Source organism: Corapipo altera, unplaced genomic scaffold, assembly GCF_003945725.1.
Source record: "Corapipo altera isolate COAL_440 unplaced genomic scaffold, ASM394572v1 80, whole genome shotgun sequence".
Classification (NCBI taxonomy): domain Eukaryota; kingdom Metazoa; phylum Chordata; class Aves; order Passeriformes; family Pipridae; genus Corapipo; species Corapipo altera.
In genome coordinates, this window is record NW_020885025.1 from 695,621 (window position 1) to 722,220 (window position 26,600).

General features: G+C 48.1%; 5 protein-coding genes and 1 long non-coding RNA gene across 12 annotated transcripts in view; 2 read left to right on the forward strand and 4 right to left on the reverse strand.

Moving 5' to 3' along the window:
- TMCO4 (transmembrane and coiled-coil domains 4) overlaps nucleotides 1–4,687 on the reverse strand; it is a 43,667-nt gene extending 38,980 nt beyond the window's left edge. The window contains exons 1-2 of one of the 4 annotated variants that reach the window (XM_027668030.1): nucleotides 2,902–2,989; nucleotides 2,675–2,737 (exon numbers count right to left, since the gene is read on the reverse strand). In XM_027668030.1, the coding sequence (XP_027523831.1) occupies nucleotides 2,675–2,737; nucleotides 2,902–2,961 (123 nt within the window). In that variant the 5' untranslated portion in view covers nucleotides 2,962–2,989. Of the gene's footprint in view, nucleotides 1–2,674; nucleotides 2,738–2,901; nucleotides 3,030–4,664 lie in introns of those variants that run through there. The other 3 variants (XM_027668033.1, XM_027668032.1, XM_027668031.1) reach the window with 3 other exon arrangements.
- LOC113959191 lies at nucleotides 2,992–8,736 on the forward strand. Of its 2 annotated transcripts, none has more exons than XR_003531730.1 (3): nucleotides 2,992–3,052; nucleotides 7,105–7,207; nucleotides 7,394–8,736. It is a non-coding gene; the product is annotated as an uncharacterized LOC113959191 (long non-coding RNA). The 2 variants fall into 2 exon arrangements; XR_003531729.1 differs by lacking the exon at nucleotides 2,992–3,052 and adding an exon at nucleotides 4,867–4,962.
- On the reverse strand, nucleotides 4,829–7,035 carry RNF186 (ring finger protein 186). The gene has a single exon (XM_027668038.1). The coding sequence runs from the start codon at nucleotides 6,520–6,522 to the stop codon at nucleotides 5,626–5,628; it is 897 nt and encodes a 298-aa protein (XP_027523839.1). The 5' UTR covers nucleotides 6,523–7,035; the 3' UTR covers nucleotides 4,829–5,625.
- A 1,438-nt stretch (nucleotides 8,737–10,174) lies between the features above and the next one.
- On the forward strand, nucleotides 10,175–17,844 carry OTUD3 (OTU deubiquitinase 3). 3 transcript variants are annotated; one of them, XR_003531724.1, is made up of 9 exons: nucleotides 10,175–10,380; nucleotides 11,158–11,306; nucleotides 12,092–12,204; nucleotides 13,984–14,106; nucleotides 14,757–14,882; nucleotides 15,441–15,537; nucleotides 15,795–15,976; nucleotides 16,286–16,718; nucleotides 16,993–17,844. XR_003531724.1 is itself a non-coding variant. In XM_027668037.1 (8 exons), the coding sequence occupies exons 1-8, from the start codon at nucleotides 10,202–10,204 to the stop codon at nucleotides 16,457–16,459; spliced, it is 1,143 nt and encodes a 380-aa protein (XP_027523838.1). In that variant the 5' UTR covers nucleotides 10,175–10,201; the 3' UTR covers nucleotides 16,460–16,871. The 3 variants fall into 3 exon arrangements, 1 of the variants encoding a protein (XP_027523838.1); XR_003531725.1 differs by having other exon boundaries at nucleotides 16,997–17,844; XM_027668037.1 differs by lacking the exon at nucleotides 16,993–17,844 and having other exon boundaries at nucleotides 16,286–16,871.
- A 2,493-nt stretch (nucleotides 17,845–20,337) lies between these two features.
- On the reverse strand, nucleotides 20,338–21,636 carry PLA2G2E (phospholipase A2 group IIE; the record flags this gene model as incomplete). Its single annotated transcript, XM_027668050.1, has 3 exons — nucleotides 20,338–20,568; nucleotides 21,122–21,228; nucleotides 21,482–21,636. Coding segments are annotated over 3 exons (405 nt in total), but the record flags the coding sequence as incomplete, so codon positions are not given.
- A 2,552-nt stretch (nucleotides 21,637–24,188) lies between these two features.
- On the reverse strand, nucleotides 24,189–26,437 carry LOC113959188 (basic phospholipase A2 A-like). Its single transcript, XM_027668049.1, has 5 exons — nucleotides 26,292–26,437; nucleotides 25,716–25,772; nucleotides 25,416–25,542; nucleotides 24,846–24,952; nucleotides 24,189–24,713 (listed from the first exon to the last, which is right to left on the reverse strand). The coding sequence occupies exons 2-5, from the start codon at nucleotides 25,753–25,755 to the stop codon at nucleotides 24,589–24,591; spliced, it is 399 nt and encodes a 132-aa protein (XP_027523850.1). The 5' UTR covers nucleotides 25,756–25,772; nucleotides 26,292–26,437; the 3' UTR covers nucleotides 24,189–24,588.
- Between the last annotated feature and the right edge of the window lie 163 nt (nucleotides 26,438–26,600).

Sequence of the window (26,600 nt, forward strand, 5' to 3'; positions counted from 1 at the left end):
GCAAAAATAACATGAAAGTAAAAGCTCTGCATCTGGTGCAGGGACCAGTACAGCTGCCTGGGAAATAATTTGCCTCTCTCATCTCAGCCCAAATTGTTCCTCTGTTTGTTTTGCTGACGGCATTAGGAAAGTTGAGTTCAGCTGCAGCCCCTGAGAAGGACTTTAATGTGTCCCATGGACATTGCTGTGCTTTGCTTGTAACATTCTCTCCTCTATTCAACCTGTCACTGCTTTTTCCCTAAAAATAAGGTCCCTGCACCACACGGACCTTGAGCTGGGCCAAAATATTATTGTTTTAGAGTGTAGATGTGCACATTTCCAACCGAAGGGCTTCCAGTGTTCCTCTAATGGTACCAGCAGCTGAGATGACTTACCTCAGACAAAGGTGACAACAGCCCATTTCACAACTCAACCTGGGTAACAACCTGCTCCAAAGATCACTTCCATCACTTGAAATTTTTACTGATTTCAATTGGTTTCTAAGGGGACCATATCACCTATTTCATTATATACTTCATATTTAAATGCTTCCTTTCTTCCACATCCTGACTAAATAGGAATGAGGAGGCTACGATACTACAGCCTACTCTCAGAGGATGCAGACACCATTTATGGATAAATTTAGAGTCCTAAAAGTCAGAAATGCAACAGGAGCAGCTCTTTTTAAAGAGATTTTATTATCTGCGTGCCATCTGACATGGTCCTCTGGGAAAGGTGTCTGTCCTGCACTCCAGCTCGGAAATTTATTGGAGGTGATTTGTATTTCTCAAGGCTTGCACAGTTTAACTGCTGCTGTGCAAATGCAAGAAAAACTCACCACTGAAGGGCTGATGGTTATTGTAACTCACACCTCTTTCCCTGGGAGAGCTCAGCCCAACACACACTCCTGGTGCTGCCTCTGGCTCCAGTACACGGGGCTAGGGTATTTCCATGTGTTTCCATGAAAACATCACATTCTCGCACAAAATTCACAGGAATAAACTAACTGCTATTTCCAAATCAACCAGAGAAAGGAAGGGCCAGGTTATACTTCCCTGGGGAAAGCAGGGGCCTGGGATCAATCCCGGCCTGCCACACCCACTCCAGTACCAACCACACTACACACCAGTGTGGACACTCACTGAACCCCAGCTGTGAACATACCTTCAGCTTTCCAGGACTTGCTTATCCCAAGATTGTTCTATTACCACAGGAGCTCCAAACGCTCCTCTATTGGACCCCGGAAATTCATCTCTCACTAGACTCTGATCTTCCTAAAACATCCAAACTTTCAGACCAATTTTCCCAGGAATAATTCAATGCTAAAATCCCAGTAATTTTAAAACTACTTGGCATGTCTGCTCACCTCTGGACACATTATGGGAAAGAGCACTGAAAATAAAATTCTCTTCCCTAAGACATTTATTGACTTCTTAACTCAGGCTCATACAAGAAATGAAGCAGCTAAAAAGGATCCATGAGCAGTACAACTGTTTAACCTAATTTCTCAATAATAACATAAAACATGGAGCAGTAATGGCAACAGTGGCTTCTGACATGTAACAAATAAATCAGTAATGAGCATCTAAAATACCCAGAGAAAGCTTCTGGAAGACATTGCTCTGAAGATGCTCAGATCAGTACCCTCAATGTGTTTCTCTCAACACAGGTATCTATTTCCTCATAATTATCTAGGAAAAAAATGGGCTTGGATTTTCAGACATGCAGCGTAAAAAGAAGGGCAACATGCAATTTACTAACGAAAATGTGGGCCAAGAAGTTTTGCCACTATTCCAAGATAAGGCAATTGAGAGGTAGAAACGTATCTCAAAAGTTATTTACGGCTCATGGCACTGGAATTCACATCCCTGCCTCGAACAATGGAATTTACCAATCAACAGCATTGCCACAATCTGAACTGTCACTTGAAAGATAATTTTGTTATCACTTCCAGCATTCACTTTTCACACAAAACCCTTTGTCTTCTTGAGAAAAAAACATATTTTATACAGCAGCTCATACAATCCTGTTTGGAAAGCAGAAAGATAATTCTTTTGGGGATCTAAAGCTGTACAATACACGTGTTTTCTACTGCTGGAAGAAGAAACAGAGAGATGGTGGCATTGTCTTCGACCTAAACTACGACAACAGTGATCAAAGCACTGGCATGATCACCTCCAACACCCTCAAAAGTTAATGAGGCATCTCATTAACTTCAGAGAGGTAGTTGTAGATAATTATTCAGACAGGGCTGTCCAAAAAGTCCTATATGAGGTACGCTGGGGGACAGCACAGCCCAACTGTGGTTACACATCGCACACAATGCTGTGACTGTGGAAACATTTCGGCAGATGAGGTTTTTTGGGGACTAGCACAGGGCTCCAGAGCTGACACAGTGGGAGCACCATGGCCTCCGCTTTTAATCCATAGATCTGAGATATGAACACGGAATACAGTTAATTCAGTCCTGTCTCAATGCAATGACACGAATGCGATACGGATGGCCACAAAGATCAGGGGCAGAGACGATGGGGGACTTGGAAAAGCCAAAAGCTTAAGTAGTTGCAGAACTAAGCGTGTTTAATTCGGTTAATCCAGAGGTCTGCACAGCAGCGACGGAGAAGCAATGTCCTCACACCGAAGTGGGCAAAGCTGCAGAGAGGGAACAGCAGAGGAAAGAGTATGAGGGAACCACCTCAGCTGGGAAAGGTGTGAGGGCAGACACATCCACAGCTGCCTGTCCTTGTGTCTGAAACCTCTGCTGAGAGAACGCGGGCACATTTTTAGAAAGCAAGCAGCACTTCAGGCCACGGCTGAGGAGGGGAAAGCAACGCACAGAGTAGGGCGGCCTGAGGAGAAGGTCCCGCCCGCTCGCCCCCCCAGCCCGCGGCGCTGTCCCGGCTGTACCCGGCCCCTCTTCACCTCCTCGGCCCGGCCCCGACCTGCCGCCGGCCCGAGAACCGAGCACCGAGAACCCGCCATCACGTTCCGGCCGCTGCCGCCGCCCGCCCCTTCCTGCCCGGCTCGGCCTGGCCCGCCCTTCCCGCCGCTTCTGCGCCATGGGCGTAAAGGGGTGCGTAGTGTAGAGGGAACTGCGCTGGGATGAGGGGATGGAGGGGGCCGAGGGGATGCAGGAGGAAGAAGAGTGCAGGGGGCCGAGGGGATGCAGGGGGATGAAGGGTGCAGGGGGCCGAGGGGATGGTCAGGGATGAGGGAATGGACAGGGATGAGGGGATGAAGTGGGCCGAGGGGATGGAGGGGGATGAGGACATAGAGGGGGCTGAGGTGATGGTGAAGGACTGGGGTGTGGCAGGGGCTGAGGGGATGCTGCCTGGGCCCATTTCTCATTATGATTCTTTCAGGCTAGATTATGTTACCTAGTTACTAGCTGAAATTTGGAGCCAGCTAGGTAAGGTAAGGAGGGCAAGGGAACTTGGAGTTGAACCTTCCTTGACAAAAAGACCACCATGACTTAAACCTGAGTACAAGCAAATCGTTTACATTTTGGAATAGGAGTATAATTCCATTGGCCTTTTCTCCGTAAATGTTGCAGTTGAACTGCTGAAGAAAGGCTTGGAAGGTGTTGATCCCTAACTGTGTGGATCCATAGGAATTCTTTCAGAGGGCCAGCCTCTCCCTGGAAATCACAGAGCATCCATGCTGCCTTCCCACTGCTGTACACTGCCTTGAGGGAAGCCCTTTCCTGTTTGACTTTTCTTTGGGCTCTGTAGAAATTAGTGTAATAAAACTGAACACACCCTTTCAGAAGGGCAGAGTGAAACATAAGAAACAGATTTTACTGATCATGTTCATTCTCTGGTTTCATTTCTTCACACCCGCGTGCTGCTGACACACATAGGCTGGCGGGATCCTTTGTGAGTGATACAGAGGACAAGGGACACTGCTGATAAAATATTCGTTATGTTTGTTGACTGATGGTGGCAAACTGATCCTGGATGTGATGTTTAAACCCTTCTGGAGTTGGTGTTGTTTGATATCTTGCTTGGCCTCCTCCCCTCTTAGGCAAAATTCCCCCTTTTTAAAATTCTTTTATTTTTAATTTATATTATTTAATAGTTCTAGTGCAGTTTGTCATCTTGAGGACAGTCTGGGCTGAAAGACTTGCCCACGGTTTCTGAAATTATTTTCAGTGTAGCTAAATATCTGATCCAGTCTTTATACTTGGAATAATATGGTATGTGGGTTTAAAACTACCTGCCTTTTCCCAATGGAAAAGCTTTTTTCCGGTTGGTTACTAGCAAATGTCATATGTACTCTGCAATAAGCCTGTTGCTGTCCAAACAGATGAGAAAACCCAAAAGATTTATTTCCCCCGGAGGTTCGTGTTCTTAGGCAGAAAACAAACTTGTGTTTTCCAAGACTTTAGGAGGACAAGAGGTCCTACCCTCTTAGTCTAATCTGTTTTATCTGCTGTGAGACACTATGTATATTTATATACTGAGCAACTGCAGGACATCAGTTTCCATTCTTATCAAACACAAATATTTACCTGATCCAAGGTCTGCTGAGATCCATGGCACTTTAAAAAATGCAGCTTAACTAGAGAAATCTCCTATTTTTTTCCCAGTTTAATTTTAGTTGGGTTTCAGGGTATTTTCTTAGCAACTAAACATTTTTTTAAATTAAAGCAACAAACTGACACATTATTGCTTTGCTTTACTCACCGCCTCAGCTGTGCAGACTCCCTAATACGCTTTCTCAGCTGCAATTTCTGTCAATGAGGAAAATGGGAATTGTTTTGACATTAATTGTCAGTGAGGAATTGAAACACAGAAATCAATTAGCAATTAATATTTTTTAAATTTAATGGAGACAATCCATATAAAAACATCACATGTGGTATGACACAGCAGTTGATGGATTTCTGTTTATCTCTGTGAGCATCTCCAAGGGCAGCGTGGTATTTCATGTAAGAGGGGGCAAGAAGAGAGGTGGTGCAGGGATCCAGATAAAGGAATTCAGGTGAGAGGAACTATTTCTGTGGGGAACTGGGAGGATTGCAAGGTTTTTTGCCCTTTGCAAGCCACAGATCAAGGTTAGGAGTGTTAGTTTTGCCGCTTCCTCTCACAATTTTGGGTATCAACTGACATCCCCTTGTCCCAGTCCCTTTCCCATCCCTGCCAGCAACCCTTGGGCAGTGATAGGGATTAAAGTGGTAATCTGGGTTAAAGCTACTCTCTTCTAAAAACCCACTCCCTGATTTAGCAGCCTTATTTCCCCACTTTGTCCCGAGAAAAGGTGTACTTGTGTTCAGAGAGCAGGAAAACACAACCATATGCTGTTCCAGGACATTACCTCCCGGGTGTTCCAGATAATATCCTGCAAGGCTAATCAGGAGAGGACACGAACAAGAACAAAGTGGCAAAAGCAAACCAACAGGATTTTTAGCCTGGGATAAAAATCCTGTTAAAAACACATAAATATCAACATATAAATAGTTGAGTTTTGTTTCCAGTAATGAGATTTAACAAGACTGTGCCTTGGCATTGAGCCAGCCTAGCGAGCTGCTGAATTTATTCTGTGAATGATTGTCTTTAAGTCCATAATTCACTGGCATGCCCAACCTGCAGCTCTGCAGGCAGGGCCAGTCCGTTACCTCCAGGACACACTCGTTAATTAATTGTTTCAGGCAACAGTAACGACATGGGTCTCCTTGTCACAGGAGGTGGGCAAGTCCCTCTTGCACCTCCAGTGGAATTTAGGAGTGCAGCAAAGCACCACGGACATGACCAACCCCAGAGTAAGCAGGAGACAAATCACCCATTTGACCCTTCCCAAGTACATAAAGGGGAGGATGAGGATGGCGAGGATCACGCCGAGCAGCAGGAGCAGTACAAGTCTCTGCACAGCCAGGCTGGTGTCTGCTGGAACATTCTCCTCTATGTTTAAAATGTCTTGGCTGCTCTGAGTCCAGCTCTTGCTGTCCAGCCCCATGGCAGGGATGTGCACCTCTGGGTCTGACTCGAGGTTTTCCAAGTGCTCCAAGATGTCTTCTTTATTCTGGAGTGTGCGGATGAGCCCTTCTGACACAAAAGTGGGTTTTCTGCACAGAGGGCAGGTGATGATCCAGGTATTCTCCACTTTCCTGAGAATAAGCTTGAGGCAGACAGCACAGAAGGCGTGCTGGCAGTCCAGGAGCTTTGGGACTCTGTAGATGTTGTACTTGTTGAAGCAGATCAGGCAATCCAAGTCCATGGATGTGGTTGAACACTGGTGGTTCATTTCCAATGTGCAAGTTTTGGGACAGTCTGTGTTCGTTAGCACAACAAGAGGCTTTGAGTGTGGAGAGTCTCTTTCCAAAATTGCTGGTTTGAAGGCAGCATGACTGTCTAGCTCTGTGCCTGAAGGCCTCTCCATTTCTTTAATACACTCTTCAGTGAATCCCAGTCTCTTCCCTTGATTTGTATTCTGTGTTAGGGGTCCTGCCCTGCTCATTTCTGCAGCACCTCCTGCCGCAGGCGCAGGACCGTCCTCCTCAGCCTGCAGTACTTCCTTGTTTGGCTTGTCCGTGGATTTCTCCATGGAGATACACCTCCCTGCAGCTTGTCTTCCCCTGGCTAAAGGATTTCGCTAGTCTCTGGCTCCTTTTATGTGTTGCTGTATTCCTGCTGTATGCAGGATTGATTAGTGACAGCCTTAAGTGAGTCGTGCTCTTACAATATGATGTTTTTATGAGATGGGGACCTGAGTTAATCATTAACTTCCCAGCCAAGACAGTTTACAATGACTGATAACATCACTGGGCAATTCCTGTCCGGAAGCAGACTCCATGGCATAGCTGTGACAGCCAGGCACTACCGTTATTATTAAATTAGAAATTAGAACTTTCTTTGTTGAAAGCATTTTCATTGGTCTCTAAACAGTGCTTTGCTGGACAGTTACAGATTTAGGGGAATTATCTACTACTGACGTTGGTATGCTGAATGCAGTGCTTTGATTAGAGCATAAGTATCACCAATTTTGAGTGCTCTGGATAGGAAATTTGCTCTTGGTTTAGCAATACTGACTACCCTACAGCACCAAGAGAAGAATGAGATTGAGATTATTAATGTGAGTGATGAATGTCCAATAATTATCAAGACATTGTAATGTCTCTTATCCTAGTTGGTTTCAGTCATCAGAGGGCTTCCAGTGCAAACTGAAGCATGACCGAGGCCCACAGAGGATCTCAGAGATCCATGAGAGAGATCTGGAAATTAAAAGCAAGGTTAGTGTCTTGGTGGGACCATCTTCTTTCTTGTGGTGTTCACAGGACAACCTCATGCACTCAGGAGTGCCCTTCCTGAGTGGTTTTGTGAATATTCATCTTATCTGACGAATTTTTTTCTTGTATGAAAAAAATGCCTGAACAAAATCCCTCCGTCTCTAATTTCTTTCTGCCTTTTTATTTGAGGGGTAAAATCCAAGTGTTTTCTCGTCAAGAATCCTGTGGCAGAATGGAGCAAAGGAAATAAGGAAGGAAAGGAAGGATCTCTAATCCCAAAAAGATGGACTAGGTCAGTCTTACCAGCAGAAGACATGGAGTACCACTCTAGTAGCCTCAAGTGCACCTGAATGCTCAAACTGTCTGTGCCACCATGTCCCAGCCCCTCTCTCCCACAGAGGAGCAACAGAAAGAAATGAAACAACTGCAGTTGAGGAGGGCAAGGAGTTCAGGACGGCTCTAATCTCCTGAACTTGTTGGTGGGGGGATGAGGTGAGAAGCGCTTGTTCTTATTAGCTGAGAAATAGAAGCTTTGTCGTAAGCAAACTTCGTCAAAGTGCCTGAGCACTCCTGCTTGTGTTTCTGCTGACATGGCCTGTAGTGGTGCTTGATGGACTTTTGGGTGACCCCGGATTTTAGGAGCCTGGAGATCTTTCAGCTGCAGAAGTGGGACTCAAAGTGCAGTAACATCCGCAAGTGGGCTGGTGAACTGCAAGACTCATGTTTAAAAACAGGATAATTTTCTATTGCATTTCACATTCCGTGCTGTTAAAAAGATCTGGGAAAGTGGAAGACAGACCTGCCGTTATTACAGTGCTTTAGAAACTTCAAATTTACTCTGTCAGTTCCCATGTCCAAAGAGGAAAATGTCTTAAAATTTCTTAATTATTAAAACAATATGAAACCATCTTGCAGAGGTTGGAAGCTTAAACAGACAGCAAGAAGGACACCTATGCTCCTAAATTAGAAATTTTAAAACTAGGTGGGATGAATCCATGCTCCATGTCTGTTTGCTCTGTGTCCTATTAATGGGTGGGGGTGACTTGTCTGTGCCTTCTGTCTGATGTGCTGAAAAAATAGTTTCTTGTTGTCCTGCACTGGCAAAGTTTTCAGCCAAGCCCTGATTCTGGCTCCGCTTTGTCTCCACTGTCACGAGTGATGCTCCCTGGCTGGCATGTGCCTTGTGCTTATCTGAATTGCCCACAACCCTTTAATGCTCCTCAGGCTAATTACTGCCTCATTAATCATTTGCAGTCAGTTTATGTACTCATCCTGTTTTCCTGCTTTCAGTGTGTTTGCATAAGAAAATGTGTTTCTATGAAATGCTTTGTACAGAATTGTTTATGGCAGGAAATAGATATAAAAGAGCAGTTGTGTCATTCCTGAGTGAAATCCTCACATGCCTGTAGGCCAAACATCCCAGAAGGTACTGGTGATAACTGCTGTGAGCTTCTACCTGTGCTGAGTTGTGGGTCAGGTTGTTGTGACTCTGGAGAAAAGGGACTTAAAAATAATATACAACTTTAAAATCATCATGATGTGAAGCCTCTTCTTGTATCCTCAGGACTGTTTTCTTAGTGTTTATCACAAAGCCATTTGGATGTGCCTTCTGAGCTTGGAATTAGACAGAAATTCATAGAATCACAGAATCCCAGGATAGTTTGGATTTGAAGGGACCTTAAAGCTCATCCCATTCCACCCCGTGCCTTGGGCAGCGACACCTTCCACTAGCCCAGGTTGCTCCAGGCCCCAACCAACCTGGCCTTGGACACTTCCAGGGATGGGGCAGCCACAGCTTCTCTGGGAATTCCATCTCCCTCAGCACCCTCACAGTGAAGAATTTGATCCTAATATCCAACCTAAACCTACTCTGTCAGTTTGAAGCCATTCCCCCTTGTCCTGTCATTCCAGGCCCTTGTAAACAGTCTCTCTCGATCTTTCTTGTCAGCTCCTTCAGGTCCCGGAAGGCCACAATTAGGTAACCCCGGAGCCTACTCTTCTCCAGGTTTTCTCATGAGAGAAGTGCTCCTCTGACCACCTTGGTGGGCTCCTCTAGACTTGGGCAATATCAGACCCCTTCTGTTGCGATACTGGCAGAGAAAAGCAGGGCAAGGAAGACTAGAATCGTGGGGCAGAGCCTTGATGGGTGCTGGTGGTGGGTGACTTAAACCAGTTGCTGTGGGACGAGTGGAAGAGCTGTGGTGTCAAGGATGGCAGGGAATCCTCCCCAAGAGCCCTACTCTGGACAAGTCATCAGTGTTCTTGCTGTGCCCCTTCTCCAGCCCCCTCTGAGGAGTTTCCCTCAGCGCCTGAGGAAACAAGACGTGAAGGTTCAGTTTATGAGCTTTATCACATCTAATTAATAGTTGCAGTCTTAGCTGTCCCGACCTGCTGCTGCTCTCAGCCGTGTTCTCCTGGTGCCACCTCGTGGGTAATCCATTCTCTCACCCCCTTAATCTCCTCTTAGTTCGCTTCGGAGCGGTGATCTGAGGTTGAACAGACACAGTCCGGAGCGGTTCGTCCTGGCTTATAACGGGGGCAGAAGGCGCCCACCCGTGTGGTCACGGCAGGACTTCTCGGTGAGGGGCGGGAGCTCTGCTGGGCAGCAGGGAGAGGCATTAGTGCAATTAGCAGTAGAAGCTAATTAGCTGGAATCTGGCAGCCTTGGGCACAGTGTTAGTGATCTGCGGTGCTGCTTCTCGCAGCCCTCCCCGGCTTTTCCCCGCGGATGCACTGCTCCCGAGGCTCGGCTGCACCCTCCTTCCCTTCGCAATTCCCACCCTGTGATTCCCAGCTCCAGTTTCCCTCCAGGGCCCCCTCCTCTGCTCTTCCTCCTTCTGCAGGAATCCCCCGGGATGGCCGGTCACGTGCCCTGCTCCGCGTGCCGTGGTCACGCGACTCTCCCGATGTCGCCACCACGTGACCTCCGCCGGTGCCGCGGTCACGTGACGCTCCCGGTGTCGCGGTCACGTGCCCGCTCCCGGCGCCCCGTCTGGGATGTCCCGCAAACAGGCGGCCAAGGCCCGGCCCGCCGGGGCCAGGAAGGGCCGACGGCCCCGCAACCCCCCCGCCGGATCGGCCCCGGGCCCTGCACCGGGCGGCGGCGGCGGCGGCGGCGGCCTCGCCGGGCAGCTCCGGGCCCTCGGCCTCAAGCTGCGGGAGGTGCCGGGCGATGGGTGAGCGCCGCGACAGGTCTCCCCGGCACCCCCGGGGCCGGCGATTCCCCGGGGCTCCAGCCCCCGGAGGCAGAGGGCTTCCTCCTTCCCGGTTGTGGGGGATCTGTGTTCTCGGGGGCCGAGGGCTTTCACCTCCCGGGTAGAGGGAACCGTGTGACCCCCGGGGGCTGGGGATTCGTCCCCCCAGGGGTGGGGAGTCTGCATCCTCCCGGGCGCTGAGGGCCATCTTCGCCTGATTTGCGGCGGGGATGGGGGGGCCAGTGCTCTGCAGGGTTGAGAACTTCCCCACTGAACCCTACAAGGATCAGGGGGCTCTGCTCTGCTCCATGTTTCTGTAGAGCCTGAGGACCCTGCCAGTCCCAGCCCTGTTCCCCAGGAGAGCTAAGGGCTCCACGGACCAGCTGTGCAGAGCATAGGACGGTCCATAAGTGATTGGGTGAAAGGAGCATCAGATGTTTCTGCTGAGAAATGGCTCAGCAGGTCGTTGGTTTGCCCTTTGTTGCATTATGTCACTTGTCCCAGTGTCAGTTTAAGACAGTTTGGCCCACCCACCCACCTAGCACTTTTACCACCTCTGATGACGTGATCACTCTTACCAGCCATTGCAGTAGCAGAAGCTGTTCAAGTACAGAGAATAGGTGCTGTTTCATATTCATATCCTTGATAAACAAACTGGGCATAGCTCTCTTTTCCCTTTAAAACCATATTCCTTTTGCACCGGGTGTTTGTTTAATGCTGTGCCTCAGACATGCCAACTTGTGGTTTCTCTTTTGACAGCAACTGCTTGTTTCGGGCCCTGGGTGACCAGCTTGAGGGGCACTCCAGGAACCACCTGAGGCATCGGCAGGAAACAGTGGATTACATGGTGAAGCGGAGGGAGGACTTTGAGCCATTTGTGGAGGATGATGTGCCCTTTGAGAAACACGGTATGGGCTCCACAGAGCACGCATGGGAGGGCTTATTGTGTAGTGGGATTCCATCTCCTTGGATCACCTTCTTACTCACCAGTTTCTCATCCCAGAACTATGTCAGGGCTCCTCTCTGGTTTTTACAAATCCTTTGCATTTCTGTCTCTGTCAATGCTGTAGAAAGATGAGCTGTTAAACTTGCATTAAATTTGTCTTGGAAATTGTTTAAATTTAGGAGAAACTTGGAGAAGGAATGAGAGGCAAAAAAAGGAAGGAGTAAAAAAAAATTTAGTGTTTGCAAAAGGAACTTCAGAAAAATTGTCTAGTTCTCCTTGAATGCTCATGGGTATTTGGCTGTTTTGGTAAGTGACTGATTTCTTTGGGTTTCATTCTCCTTGGCACTTAATGTTTCATACTGGGAATCCAGGGGAAGACCCAAAGCAGAGGTGAATACAGCCTTTGTCCCACCAGCTTTGAGGATGTGCCAGGTACTATGCAAGTGATGCATGGAAGTGGTTTGGTCACTTAGTACGTGGCACTCTTCCTTCTGAGCTAACAGAGACAGGGGCCTTGCTTAGTCTAAGGGTGTGCTGCTTTTTTTTAGAGATTTCTGTGATCATTTAAGTGCATTAACTTCTGTTGCTGCCAAAGTCTTGCCTGAACACTCACTGTTTCACAGGTGGGATTTCCTTTCCAGAATTTATTGTGCTCGTGTTGAAATTTCACTACTTGTTATCCCTCCAGTGCTTTTGGAAGTGTCAGAAACTAGGTTTCTAACTCTTCTAAATGTTTTTTTCCTTTAGTTACCAATCTGGCCAAGCCTGGGACCTTTGCTGGCAATGATGCTATTGTGGCCTTTGCAAGGAACAATCAAATCAATGTGGTTATTCATCAGCTCTATGCTCCACTGTGGCAGGTGAGAAAAAACATTTCTACATTTTGGCCTCATTTTTCGCTGATGAATATAAACAGTGTGAAAACTTCCTGATCTGTCAAAACCGAGCAGTAGCTGTAGTTAGCTGGGCATGATTTAGATCTGCAGCTTTTACTTACGGTCCAGCATATTCATAGAACCACAGAATGCTTTGGGTTGGAAGGGACCATAAACCCCCTGCCATGGGCAGGGACACCTTCCACTAGTCCAGGTTGCTCCAAGCCCTGTCCATCTGGGCCTTGGACACTTCCAGGGATGGGGCAGCCACAGCTTCTCTGGGCAACCTGTGCCAGGGCCTGCCCACCCTCACAGGGAGGAATTCCTTCCCAATATCCCATCTAACCCTGCCCTCTGGCAGTTTGAAGCCATTCTCCCTTGTCCTGACACTTCAGGCCTTGTCCAAAGTCTCTCCATCTTATTTGTTGGCTCCTTCAGGTACTGGGAGGCCACAATTAGGTCACTCAGGAGTCTTCTCTTCTCCAGGCTGAACAATCCCAGCTCTCTCAGCCTTTCCTCATGGGAGAGCTGCTCCATCCTTCTGATTATCTTGGTGGACTCCTCTGGACTTGCTCCAGAGTGGAGAGAGCTTCTCTAATGAGAGCTAAATTGGCTAATTTGCAGAATAATCTTTCAAGAGCTTTGGGATTTGTTAGATACCTATTCAAGCACTGACAGAGGAAAAGAAAGCTTACTGAATTCCAACATGTTGAATAACCTAATAGGATAAAAAGCAGGAGTTAATAGAACCAAGTGTTGAGTTGGAATCTAAAAGTAAGTGTGAAATAGATGAATGGAGAATTATTGTTGGGAAACCTGAAGTTATGAGTGCAGCACAAACCACAGACAGGGTTGAAAGGTGACTTGGTGCATGGTCTGGGAGTGGAGATAAGGCGATTCATAGACATAAAAGGGTTGAGAAACTCTGTAGCCTTAAAGCAAAGCAGTTCTTGTCCTTTGCTTACTGACATCTGCTCCAGGAGAGCTGTCAGGCCTGTGAACTCAGGCTGACACGTCAAGCCAAGGAGGTTTGCAAGTGCAGTGGGATTTTCTGCATTCCTGGCAGGAGCTGGAATGCTGGGTAGCTCTTAGCTAACAGTTTGATGATCAGGGTAGGAATTATTCTTGCTGTCAGTGCAGATAATATCAGAGCAGGAGTTTTCTGTGGAAACTGCTGTATTTGGTGCTGACAAAGCCAAGGGACATTTGATTGTTAACAGTGTTCCTGAGTAGAGTTAATACATTTTTATGGAGTGGCTTTCTTTTAAAAACAAAACACAGCCACTTGGAATCCTGTTAAAAAAGCATCTTGTCCCAGCTGCAGATCAAAACTTATTCTGGGTAACTGTTTCCACTGTGGTCATCACTTGAATGGACTCTCTTTCCTCATGTTTCAGGGGAGAATGATACTGTACATTCCCTAGGAGCATTGCTGAAGTTGGATGTGGGAAGATGGTCGTAAAAGTGATAGCTGCTGTGGAAAGTTTAGGAAATAGTTCTGAGCTTTCCACAGAAATATCTTCATCCCACGTTTTGTTTGTTATACAACTGACCAACGTTAAGTATCTGGCTTTCAAACCTTCTCCTTGAGGCAGAAGCTCTGTTGTTAATGGAGACATAGCTGAATTTTTAGGTCAACTCTTCCTGTTTATAAAACTTCGGTAGTGACGTACTCACTTCCTGCCCAAGAAAATTAATACTTGGACAAATCCGATGCTGAGGTTGATTCCAAATCCTCATTTGCAGTTTATTTCTTTTGTGTAGATCCGGGGCACAGACAAGAGCAATGTGAGGGAGCTGCACATTGCTTATCGTTACGGGGAGCACTATGACAGCGTGAGGAGGATCAACGATGACTCAGAAGCTCCGGCATATCTTCAGATGGAGGTTGGTTGTCACAGAATTGCCTGAGCCAGCTGTGGGTGATAAATAAAGCTGATGAATGTTGGCAGTTGATTTCCTTTCTCACTTGTCTTGGGATTGAGGGGAAGAGTGTAGTCCCTGTGTCATGCTGGGTTAGCAAAGCCCTGAGGTCGTTGTAGCTCCTGCCACCAGCTCTCCTGAGAAAGGCTGTGAAGGATTCCAACTTCTGGCCTGGAAATCAATCCCAAACCTAATGCTGTGGTGTGGGCTGTCTGGAAGCAACCACATCTAAATTACATATTCATGCACCTCAAGTGGGAAAACAAAAGGAAGGGAGGAAAGAGCTGGAAATGCAACATCTGGATGCAGTTGTCCTCTTCATATGTCACTTTTTGATCATGTGCTGTGCTTGAGGGTCTCTGCACACAGGTATATGATTGTATCGTATTAAAATTAGCCCATTTATAAGCTTGTTTATTGGCATTCATGGTGATGCAGTACATGAGAGTAGTGCAGGAGAGAGGGGAAACCTCCAGTGATGATGGAAGTTACGATATTTCCAAAATGCTTTGACACACAATGTTTCTGAGAAAAGTGTTCAATAATAATTACATTTATTAGATATTTTTTTTGATTGCATGCTGTGTTATCTGCTGGGCTTTGCTTTTCTTCAGATGCTTTGCAAAAACAATGCAAATAAGACAGAGGAAGTGGAGCCACAGAAGGGTGATTCTGAGGATGAGACCGAAGCGGAAATGGAAAATGCTGTACAAAAAGTGTGCAATGCAACAGGGTGTTCAGTAAGTACTGAGGAGCCTTTTTGTGCTTAATGTTCAAATGTCCTTGATACATGAAAGTAGTCCTGGGAAAAATTCTAAAAAATGCTCACCTTGAACAATTTCAGTACCACAGCCCTAAACTAGGATGGATTTCATCCTAGAGTCAACCCTTAAATGCAGATGAAATACCTACTCTCTGTGGATACCTAATAATTCTGGAAAGCTTGTCTTGCAATCTGTCAGAAAATTCACTTGGAAACAAATCCCGTAAGATTTGAAATAATTTGAGGATGTTGAATATCCCACATAACTGGATAATCTGTGACTCTTGGCTGTTGTTACTGTGCAAATGCTTAGAACAGAAAGGGCCAAGAGTGAAACAATTATGCTGAAAGAGCATATTCCTTTTTCTTGATATCTTCAGGAATTTAAGGGTTCCCCCCTCACCTTTTTCAGAAATGAAGCATTAATTGAACAATCATAAAAGCAGGAGCCCCCTCTCTGTGGTGCAGGTGGTTGTTAAGTGAATGTGTGTCAGAGATTTGAACTCTTTCAGTGTTCTCCTTCTCTTGTGGACAGGACATGGATTTAGTAAGCCACGTCCTGGAAGCAGAGGATTACAACACAGAATCTGCAATATTTGCCATCTTACAAGTGAAGGAAGGAGAAGGAACAAGTGAGTTCTCAGAGTTTGTCACCTGGGGCTTCAGGTGAACGTGATGTCCATGTTCCCTGGGGACAGCAGCAGGACAGATGAGGTTTGCTGTTGTGTGCTCCCACTTCAGCCTTCTGTGCTCAGGAAGGTTGTTAGTGAGGGCAGCCTCAATCCAGCTTCCAAAAAAACCCACTGCTCCAGAAATTCAGGAAGAAGGAGTTGGCTGACGGCGCGACAGCTCCTGGGTAGAGTGTCTGAGGAAAACCTGTTGTTGGTAGGTACCGAGGAGCAGCAGAAACCCCAGAGCAGGGATCAGAAATCCTGCAGCAAAACACTGTGGGAGGAGAATGGAAGCGGTTCAAGAATCTTTGGAAATCAGAGCTTGGATCAAAGTGAAACAGGAAACAACAAAGGACAGGCTGGATCCAGTGGAGAGAACCAAGCCAGCAGGAACCCACAGGTGTGTGTGAGGGGGATTTGATGTGAGCACCCTTTAAGAATTAGGGGATGGCTTACTCAGCAACTCCTTTCTTCCAATCAAAAAGAGTTTCTGCTCACTGCATTTTATCATTGCTGCAGCTGTGACTTCTCTGATAACAAACATTTCCTAGTGACTTGTGGCACTCTTCCCAAAACAGCCTGAAATAAAGTCCTCATAAATAGTTAGGAATGTTCTCTGGCTGCTGCCTTGATATCTGCTCGTCTCCTTTCCAGTGTGTTAGCAAAAGAAGTGTGATTTGAACTTTGTGTTTTCACCCTTCCCTTTCAGGTAGCTAAAAAACAGAAGAAGGAGCAGCAGAGGCTGGAGAAGAAGAAGCGGCAGGAGGAGAGGCACCAGCAGAAGGTCTTGGCCAGGAAGAACAACTGTGCAGACAACAGGACAGAGACAGACCCCACCAACCACATCACCTTGGTGAAGACCATGGCAGCCCTAAACATATGACTGAGTGTGTGCTGAGTACTCTGGGGAGAAAAGCAAATAAAACTGATGAAGACAAAACTCCCCCTGAGCAAATTTCCAGGCACCCTTTGTTACCCTAAAATCGGTTTCTGCGGAGGTTTTCAAGGACAAGAGAAATTTCTGTTCCTTTGGTTGCGGGGAGGACAGTTACTCAGTGATTCTGCATCAACCTGTGTGTGAGAAGAGTTGTTTGAACTTAAAAAGTAGAGACTTGGGTTTGTAATTTTGGAGTTAGATGAAGGTGAGAAGATTTTTTTCACATAGCAGTGTCACATTTGCTTTGACATCTCTTGATGTGCCTGGATTTTTTTTTTTTTTTACTTGCTTATGCTTGGAAAAGCTTTATTTTACCTTTCTGTCAGGGAAAGCTTAACAAATCTCAACTCAGGAACAACTTTGGTGGGGTTTTTTCTATTTAAATTTAAATGAAGTGAATGAAGTCTCAGAATCCTTTCCAAAGCAAAGTGTGTCAGCCAGGACTGTCTCAAACATGACATTCCTCTTTTCTTTGCCAGGCAGGAATGAAGTGACAAGTTTTAATCTCACTAGAACTGTTGGCCCTCGTTCAGAAGCGATTAATACGTAAAGGGAGAATGGGATTGCTGCATCCATGCTTGCTGAAGTTTGGGACCAGCTCCTTTGCTACCTGAGACCTGTAGAGAGACATAAACCCACCCAAAATAGTAATACCAGTGCAGAGCCAACTCATCTGATCTGGTGATGGTTGATGAGGCTGTAAAATGTGACAGGAGCAGGCAGGAGATTTCTGGTGAGCGTTGTTACTTGGACACCTGGAATCTCATCCCCTTTGTCATATTTTGGAGCTTTTGGGCTACTCCAGAGCTTTAGTCCAAGATAGGAACTTGATAGGCGTTAGTCTCCAAATTACATTAGTGTAGCTAAAGGAACAAGAGTCCTGGGAACAAGCTTCCAAGCAGCAGTACTCCCTGGGAAACCTGCCTGTTTCACTTCATAAATCAACCTTTTTCCAGGGTAGAATTTTTCCATCTTAAATTCCATTTTGGTGAGGTCACCAAGTAGGATGTACAGCTTGACTCCAGTGATAATTTCCACTGTAGGACTGAGGATTTGGACCAAGGTTTTCACCTTGGACTGTGGGATTCAGCTCTGGATTTATGGCTCCCAGTGTTTCAGCATTACTCAGGTTTTTGGATTTGTGACGAGCACTAAGCTTGAAGAAAGCACACATGCACTTACACAACAGCAGGAGACACCTCATCAGCCAGGGCAGAGGTGAAGGGGATTTTTTGAAAGTAAGGAACGTTGCTTTTGAAAAAAAAATAAATCTATGTGTGCTTTGAAGTTTATAAATCAGCATGAAAATATAAATGCCTTTTTTTACTGAACTGCCAAGAGCTGGTACATCGTGTGCTCTGCTGCTGTTAGTTGAAGAATAAAAAGAAGGCTCTCCTGTAAGAATTCCTGGTTTAGGAATTCCTTTTCTCCAAGACAATAAGTTTTACAGTAGTGGAAAGAGAGGCAACTCACAGCTTAGTGGGGAGGAAGTGCAAATCACTTCAGTGTGTGATCAGTTGTGACAGTAGGTGTAGCAAGGCAGTTCAGGTACGTGTATCACCTGTGTCCTGCCCAGCTGTATTTTGGTTTGAAATGCAGATGGGTTCTGCAGGTTTGAAAAAATAAGAAAGAATTTGCAGTTGTACACTTGGAATAAGAGGTGTGATCTTAATGAATTGCTTTTTTGTCCTCCTGAGCTAGAGCTGATAAAAGGATCATTGTTTCTTGGAGCCTGAGAGCTGTGAAGGGAGGTGTCCTGACGGCTGAGCTTCTGTAGGTGTGGAGGGAACTCAAACCTCATCCCATTGTGTCCAGGATGAAAGGGCAGTTCTGCACCAGCAGCACAAAAAGCAGAGAGAGAGGCTGGTGAGCAACTCATGGCCACCAATATCTGGAACCAAATCTGGAGCTGAAAATGCTTTCGTTTCCAAGTGTAATATGATTAAAATAAACTCTTAGTGTGCTGGGTTCTTAAATCATGATAGAGCAGTCAAATTCCCTTTTCTGCCAAATTCCCTATTTCTGCCAGGATAGCTTTGTGCCTGCACAACCACTGTGTATCAAAAGATGTTAAAACTTATTTTATCTGTTTTAAATTTTCCTGTTGAAGTTTCCACCTTCCCAATCTGTAATTTTTTTTTTTCTAGGGAATCTTTATGCAACATTCCTCATGGAACTCACTTTTATGTAGAGAATTTGCTTTGTAAACAGGTCATGGCTTTTCCTTGCAGGAGGAAGGGGAGGCAAGAAACAAGAGCAGAGGCACATCATGATTCATAGCTCGTGTTTACTTGTTGGTGGAACTTCGTAATCCATGGTCCAAGAATGGACAGTAAGCACTGGATATTCCCTTGAGATCTGAGGAGGATGACTCTTTGTTATTAGCTGCTGGCTGACATCTCTGAGGGTGTTTTGGCTGCTGCTGGATCAGCAGTGGGGTTACCATCAGGCTCTCAAGGGCGACTGCACAGCAGGATGATGTAGCACAGCCACTTTCCCTGCATCCTATCTACCTACATAATGTTCCCTTGGCTTATTTTTCCCAAATCCTGCAGATCAGGAGTTCAGTTGAACTGGAAGTTTTAAGCATTTAGCCAGGTTTTGGATGACCTCCATAAGTGTTTCTATGTATGGGAGAGTTTTCTGCCTCTGCTGCTCCATGTCTCCCATCCTTTTTTCCTTCTTGGGAGCTTCCTGTTGGTTATCTCACAGCTTTGCCATGACATTCATGGTATCCACATCTGCACAGCTTCAGGAACTGCAGAACAGGAGGGAAACTGTGCATGAAAAGCATTCCATACTCCAGTGTTGGATACAAGAGAGATGATTTGTGCTGGTGTTGAGCTGTGGGGACTTTCCTTGGTGCTGCCTGGTTGCAGGAACCAGCCTTAGAGGGCAGCATTGGCTCTGTCCCAGCTCTTCTCTCAAAATCCTTTAGTGGCTATAGGAAATGAGTAGAAACGAGTGGTTTGGAGTTATAAAGATACCACATGTACTGTGGGAATGTGAGGGTGGGGTGGGGGTGTTGCTTGTGATGAAACACTGGAGTCAGGCAGGAGCCTCCTGGTGCTGAGGTGAAACTCAAAGAAATTACCCTTAAAACTCCTTTATTTTAAGCAGAACGCATCTCCAGAGGAAGCCTTAAAGCTAGAAGTACCTCCATCAAGGCTTGGGGCTGTGGGACAGCCAGCCCTGGCTTGTTAGAGATAATTAGGGCTTATTTGGGATCATGTGCAGTTCTGGTGAGGGATGAGGTAGCTGCAGCGAGTGGCAACCTGAGGAGACCTGTCTGGACTTGCTGGAGATGGGGTGCAAGAAAAGGTCACGCTAAACCCCTGAGACTCCACCACTGAACTCCCCCATTCCTGCAGTGATGTTAATTGCTTAAATGGTCATTAGGAACAGGATGGGGCTGGATTGAGGCCAAGCTCTCAGAGGGAAGCTGGGGTTGGAGCCTGGTTTAGGGTGCAGCAGCCACTCACTCTTTCTGTGGTCTTTTTTTTTTTTTTTTTTCTCTGTAGCTCTTAAGATTTCCTAGTTGGTTGCTAAAATGTCACTTCTGGTCAATTTTTTAAGAAAAAGATGCAAAACATTGTGCAGGCATAAATATTGACTTCAGAAAAACAATTCTGAGGCTCCATGCTGCTTCCTAGCCTTCCACCATTGATTCCCAAAACACAACCCTGGAGATGCTTTACAAATTTCCTTTGAAAATGTATCTTTATATGTAGGGTTTCCATTTTTATGAGTTGTTTAATCATGGGGAGCAGGTTTTCCATGTGCACTGACTCCAGGGAAAGGTGCTAGACGCCTTTTTGGTGCCGCAGGGCTCTGCCGTGTCCTGCCTGGCTGCAGGGAACGCTGAACTCCCACCATTTCCATGGACTCTGTCGGGTTTTGACCCTGGTGTGTTTAGCAGGAGGGTGCTCGGCCCTTGCACTTAAAGTTGGGATAATTCTTGTAAGAATTGTGGTAGGTCCCAGCTGCCCTCTGGAAACACTCAGCTGCCTTCTTGTCGCATGCACAGGTCGCTGTTTGGCACTGGTTCCCGGTTCCTGGAAGAAAATTTGGGGGGCATGGAGGCAGGCAAAGGGTGGGAGAGTCACAGGGTGTTTTTTGGACCATCCCTACTGCATACGCAGCCCCCTGGGTTAAATTTGGGGTGTCTCAGGTACTCTCACCTCTGGTGTGTGGAGCTACCTAGCCCTGGAGGGACCCTTTAATTCACTTTATCCCTGGGGTGTGTGCGGATAGTTGCTTGGATCATAGGGATATGCTTTGTTTTGGTCTGTGAAATAATGTGTTGGCTTTGGGGGAATCGAGGTGGCTGTACCAGGTCCCTGTCCAGGATGGGAAGGTCACCTCAGACCCTCAGTATTTGGCCTGTAGGGAAGGACAAGGCCCCTCCTTAGGGAGGTGTCCAAGCTCTAAACTTCACCATAATCCAGCAAATATTTATTTGCCCTGTTCCTGGCACTTTCCCTGTATTTCCACCTCCTTTGCTCTGAGTGGTTGCCAGGCCAGGATGGTCTAAAGGACACCTTGGAATACAAGCATGGATGGTATGTGCCTTCCCACTTGGAGCTTTGCCCCTGTACCAGCTCTGACCGCAGGTTATTTGGCTTCCCTGGAGGAAGTATTTGTAGGTGACCACTTTGGAACTGCAGTGTGAGGAAGCCAACTTCTTATAGCAGCAATTGTGGGCATGGCAGCACCTGAGAGCACAGAAGCCGTGGTCAAGTCAGGATGGGGGACAGTTGGGACAACCCTACATTGGTTGAACTTCAACGACGCGCATCGTTCCCATTGGCTACTGCTGCTAAAATGCTTTTAGAGAGGTTTTAAAGACGAGCAACAATTTTCTCATTGCTCTCTGCTCCCAGAAGCAGGGCAAGATTCCCCTCGCTGTACCCAGGGATGTGGGGAGGGCTGGGACACCTGCTCTGCCTTTACCAGGTCCCAGCTTACCTGTCAGTGGCATCCAGGGGCTTTTTGGATCCCCCCAAGCCGCAATAACAGCCGTAATCATTGTAAGACAGCAGAGATTTCCCGGTCTTGTGCTTAATCATCACTCCAAACTGGAGCACGTTGCAGCTGGCGAGGGCCAGTCCTACAACTGGAGAAGTTGTTTAGGAGCACTGGAAAAAGCAACCTCCCATCCTACCCTTCCACAGCAAAAATGAGCATTTTCACCCTTCCTGTCTCCATGGACAGAACCCGTGAGCACCAGACTTTCCTGGACGATGGGAGCTGGCAGGGGGTTACTCACAGAAGAGGAAAAGTGAGAAGAGCTTCATGTCTGGTAGTGGCAGCTCCAGGGTTTGGTGAACCTGACGTGCTGCCGGTCACACCTTTTATAGTCACTGTGTACCTTTGGCAAGGCCCCTCCTTTGGAGGGCACATATTGACAATCTTCACCATATTGCTCTTGCTACGTGTGCAAGTCCCTTGGCGCTGCTGGAGGTCCCAGCTGTGGGCTGCCTTATACTGCTGGAGCCCTTGGCAGGGGAGGGTTTGGTGGACTGGCATGAGTAGGGTAGACTGGGGTCAGCTCCATGCATGGCTCTGGGTATCTCAGCATCTCAGTGCCTCCCTGAGCAAAATGGGAGAACCTGAGGGAGAATAGGAACCACTTAGTTGAAGATCTCCCTGCCCATGGCAGGGGGTGGAATGAGATGAGCTTTAAAGTCCCTTCCAATTCAAACCATTCTGTGATCCCATGATTCACTTTCTTCCTGGATGCCTATATTAGTTTTTTGATGTCTTGGCTAGAAAACACCATTCTATGTCTTAGTGTTTCCATCCTGACTTGACTGGGCAGGGAAAAAAGGCAGCCAGTGCAAAGCATCCTCCCCTTCTGACCTACCAGAGTGAGTGAGATGCAACACTGGGAGCAAAGGAAGATCCTGTGGCCCTCCAGAATGGCTGTGGCTGGAGATAGGGCTGAGCTGAGGCCACATACGGTGGGGGTTTTTGGTAGTGGGGACTTCTGAGGTCCCAAATGCCCCTTGCACATGGGGATGCTCTGTCCCTCTCCCTGTGTATGCTGGGCACTGTGTTTTGCTCTCAAAAAGATGAGCCCATGGCATGAGGTGTCTAGCTCACCTTTGTTTAGAAGCAAAAGAAGGCAAGTGGCAGCATAAGGGGAAAAAAATGCAAGTTTAAGGGAAGGGGAAAAAGAGAGGCTGGTTGTCATTTGCTCTGAGAGAATCTCTAATTAAATAGATGATGCTGAACAATCATTTAGCAGACTTCTTCTGTCAGATATTGCAAGTGCCCAGTGCTCTGTGCTGCTTTTTGGAGAACCCCAGCATGGGCAGGCACTGAGGCAGGGGAGGAAATCCCCCCGTGGCTGGTAGGGAAACTGAGGCAGAGAACAGGGACTTGTGTGGGAATCAGAGAGGTGGTGAGAAAAGGGAACTTGGCTCAGCACCATCTGTTCCTCCTTCTGGCATGAGATGTTTGTCTCATCAGCTCTCCGGGCTAATTTAAGCAGACCCCTTGGACATCATTGAGTTAATGACCTGAACCAGGGGTTGCCATAATTCAGGATTTTCCGAGTCTACAACCAGTTTTATCACTGAGAAATAAGGTATATTCTTATCAAACTGGCTGAGCCTCACGTGAAAGCCTCTTCACCCCAGCCCCTCTACCTGTGCCAGGTTTGCAGTATCCCTTCTCCAAAAGGGAAATAAGCCCCAACAGGGCCAAATGCCTCCTGGAAGGATGTGGATTTTGTTTCACAGTACAAACCCACAACTTTTCCAACCCAATTTATTGCCATGTGTCTGAGCCCACACATCAGCACTTGGAGCTCCGTATGAATGGATTTTTACAGCCAGACCTCCAAGCAGGAAAATATATGGATAGTTAAAATTCACCCAGAGTGTACAAAGGGAGAGTTTATCTTGGCCTGAAATCTGTCTGGGATATCCTGTAGGTGAGGATTTGATCCTTGATTTGTGCCTTGCAAACAGCAGCTGCTGGGTGAAGGGCCGCCCACTCTTTCCTCATCTCCCCAGGATTACGTGGTGCTGGAGGAGGAAAAGGAGGGTGGAGGGGCCTGATTCCTGGGTGACAGCTGGTGGGAAGCATCACTGATGTAAGGGATATTGCCTGGCCCCATTGACTTCAGCTTTGGGGCAAGCCAGGAAGGGAACTCCAGCTGGGCATCAGCCCCTGGGGAAATAGTGTTTTGTTGCTGTTTCTGTGGCTTTATTTCATTGCAGAGCCCCAAGGGGGTTCGGAGCACTGAGACCTCCTGGGGCCAACCCTGCGGGGCACAAAACATGTGCAGTGGGGAGGTTTTTTCCTGAGGGATCTGCTCAGGGTTGTTGCAGAATCGGGCCAAAACATTCTTTTCTGGTGAGAAGTCTGTTTTGCTCGTCGCTGGTGTGAGGCAAGCTCCAGGCCACCCCGGCACAGGGTGTTCAGGGAATCTTAGAATATCCCGAGCTGGAAGGGACTCACAAGGATCATTGACCTCCAAGCCCTTCCACCCGCTTCCACTTCTCCATCTCAGAAAAAAAATGGACATTTTCAGAGTCTGAAGGCTTGGGGCTAAGTGGGACAGTTCAGAGGTGCAGCTGCACCTCGGTGGGAATTGTGTCACCTCTCAGGTGTAATTTTTTCCAGGTATTTCAACAGGAAACCTGTCTAAGAGGCGAGGGGTGGTCTCTGGGCTCAGCTGAGTCACAGCACACTGAGAACTGCTGCCTTGGGCTCTCTGTTTTTATTTGGAGCAACAGAAGGTGAAGCAAGAAGCGAAGAGAGCGGACAGGCTGTGGGGGAGCCGGAGCCAAGGGGAGACACTCCCGCTGGTTCCCTGTGCCCCTCACAGGGACGAGGGGCAGGTGTCCACTCCTCCCTTTTTTTGCTGTGCTGAAATATCGCGTCAGCGCTGCTCCCCCTCCTCAGATCCAGTGGACACTGACGCAAGTTCACCGGAGGGTTGTTGTCCTCGTGCCAAAGCCAAAAAGCCCCGAGGAGGAGACTCGCCAGGGCTGGGAAGCACTGCTGGCGCCGTCCCTTCGCGGATCAGCCCGGAGGTGGTTTTGCAAAGGGAATTTTTTGCTTCAACACCTCCCGGCTCGTCCCCGGCACTTGATGCGGCGCCGGAGCAGCCTCTGGCCGCGCATCCGGCACAGCAGAGCCGCCCGCTCGCACCTGCAGGCACTTCTCTGGCACCACGTCCCCGACCCTGCAGGGACCGCACAGTACACCTGAGACCTTCATTTGGGCGTATCTCCCGGGGGCTGCCCAAAAAAGGACACCACAAGAGAGGGAGATGGTCTGGAAAGGGGCATCCCAAGGCAAGGGGGTGAGGACTCACTGCACGTGGAGATTCCTGCCTGGGGTGCTGAGAGGGGCTGGACGGGTCCCACGGGGCACCGCCGAGCCGCCAGCTTGGCATAGCAACAGGCACGGAGCCGGCAGCACCTGCAGGGAGAAGGAGAGCCTGGACTCATCGGGAATGTGGCACCGGCTGCTTCTGACCTACCTGACACAGGCTCTGCGAGCTGGGCAGGAAGAGCCACCAGCTTTGCATCCTCTGCTCCGAATTGCCCAGCAGCTGCTCTTTCCAGCCCTTCCCATGCCTCTTCTTCCCTGCACAAGCCCTGCCCAGCATCCTGGCTCAGGACCATCCCTCTCCACTGGTGCCATCCCATGAATCAGGCAGTTGTCGCTGCACCACCCTACTGACTGCGGGGCTGGAATTAGGGGTGAGCACTGAGCTTTCCCTGCTTCCCAAAAACCTGTTCCCTTCCTGCTACTGCCCAGTACCTGGTCTGCACTTTGCAAAGCTTCGGGGTGGGCTGAGGGGGTTGTGCACAGCCCTGGGGTTACCCCAGGGCCAGCATTAGCCCTCTGGGGTCAGTGCCTGGGGCAGCGTTGCCTGTACCGGTCCAATGAAGCCCTTGAGGTGCCCCATCCCGAGTAGCATCCGTGGGCAGTCAGATTTCCTACAGTGCTTCCCTCGAGTCCCGGTATGAAGGTACGTGGGTGCTTCCCATGAGCTGTGAACACACCTGGAGTGGCCAGAAAAAGTGATATTTTTTGTAAGTTATATGCAGAAATGAGGCCTGGGGAACGAGGGAGGAGAGGAGTGAGTCCCCCTGAGGAGTGCACAGGAGTTTGGGGATGCACATTGGCACAGGGATGGGGCCTGGCTCCTGTCTGTGTGGGTCGGGGGTGCACTTACTGCAGGCAAACAGCATTGTCAGCACCAGCAGGACCTTCATTTTCCTCTCACCTGGGCCTGGGAGGAAAAACAGGGGACAGGCTCAGCCAGGCAGCTTGGCTGGTGCTGCCATGCATACCTTCCTCTCTAAAATTGGGTCAAATCACCCTAAAATTTGGAATGAAGAAAGCAGCTGGGGCTCCTCACATTTGTTTTGCTGCCTCTTGGCTGACAGCAAGTGGTTTCTGAGGCTGTTCCACCACCTGAGCATCCCCACCCCGTTTCCCACCACCTCAATAGCCCCCACCTCCTGTCCCACCACCGAAGCACAGTCCTCATGTCCACTACGCCAGCAGTTCCCACCCCCTATCCCACCACCTAAGCATGTCCCACCACCTGTCCCACCTCCTGTCCCACCACTTTTGACACTTCTCCCCCGTGGTCCAACGTCCCAACTGCGTTTTTATCTGGGAACAATGACACTTTTCCTACACTTTTCTTCCCTCCCAGTAGAAGGCAGCGTTCCCGATGTCCTCCCGACATCCCCCCCTATTTTTGTTTCCATGGCAGGGGGGTGGGGAGGGGGCACTTGCTCACCGGGGGATCTCCCTCGCTGTCAGCCCGTCCTCCCGAGGAAAGCCTGCCCTCCGTATCTGGCCTGCGGGCTCTGAACTGAAAGCGCCGAAATTACTCCTCTGTTCGAAAAACACCAAGTGCTACGCCCCTTCCCTCACCGGCCAACCCCCCTCGCCCCGTGGGCTGCAACCCGGAGTGACGCAGGGCCCGAGTTCTTGGAAAGTTTTGAGAAGATGTTGATTATTTACAGGGATTTCTCTCCCTGCCCAGCAGCAGCAGCAGCTCTCAGAGGACAGGGTGGTTTAAGCACGTTGTTTATTTTCATGTTAC

Excerpts from the sequence above, each read along its gene's own strand:
- RNF186 (XM_027668038.1), bottom strand. The coding sequence starts at position 6,522 with ATGGAGAAATCCACGGACAAGCCAAACAAGGAAGTACTGCAGGCTGAG.
- LOC113959188 (XM_027668049.1), bottom strand. The coding sequence starts at position 25,755 with ATGAAGGTCCTGCTGGTGCTGACAATGCTGTTTGCCTGCA. Across the intron at positions 24,953-25,415 it reads TCAAGGGCTTCATTGGACCG|GTGCTGCCGGCTCCGTGCCT; the intron begins GTACAGGCAACG and ends TTCTCCCTGCAG. Across the intron at positions 24,714-24,845 it reads GGCAGGAATCTCCACGTGCA|GGTCGGGGACGTGGTGCCAG; the intron begins GTGAGTCCTCAC and ends CGGTCCCTGCAG.
- OTUD3 (XM_027668037.1), top strand. The coding sequence starts at position 10,202 with ATGTCCCGCAAACAGGCGGCCAAGGCCCGGCCCGCCGGGGCCAGGAAG. Across the intron at positions 15,538-15,794 it reads GAAGGAAGGAGAAGGAACAA|GTACCGAGGAGCAGCAGAAA; the intron begins GTGAGTTCTCAG and ends TGTTGTTGGTAG. Across the intron at positions 15,977-16,285 it reads AAGCCAGCAGGAACCCACAG|GTAGCTAAAAAACAGAAGAA; the intron begins GTGTGTGTGAGG and ends CTTCCCTTTCAG.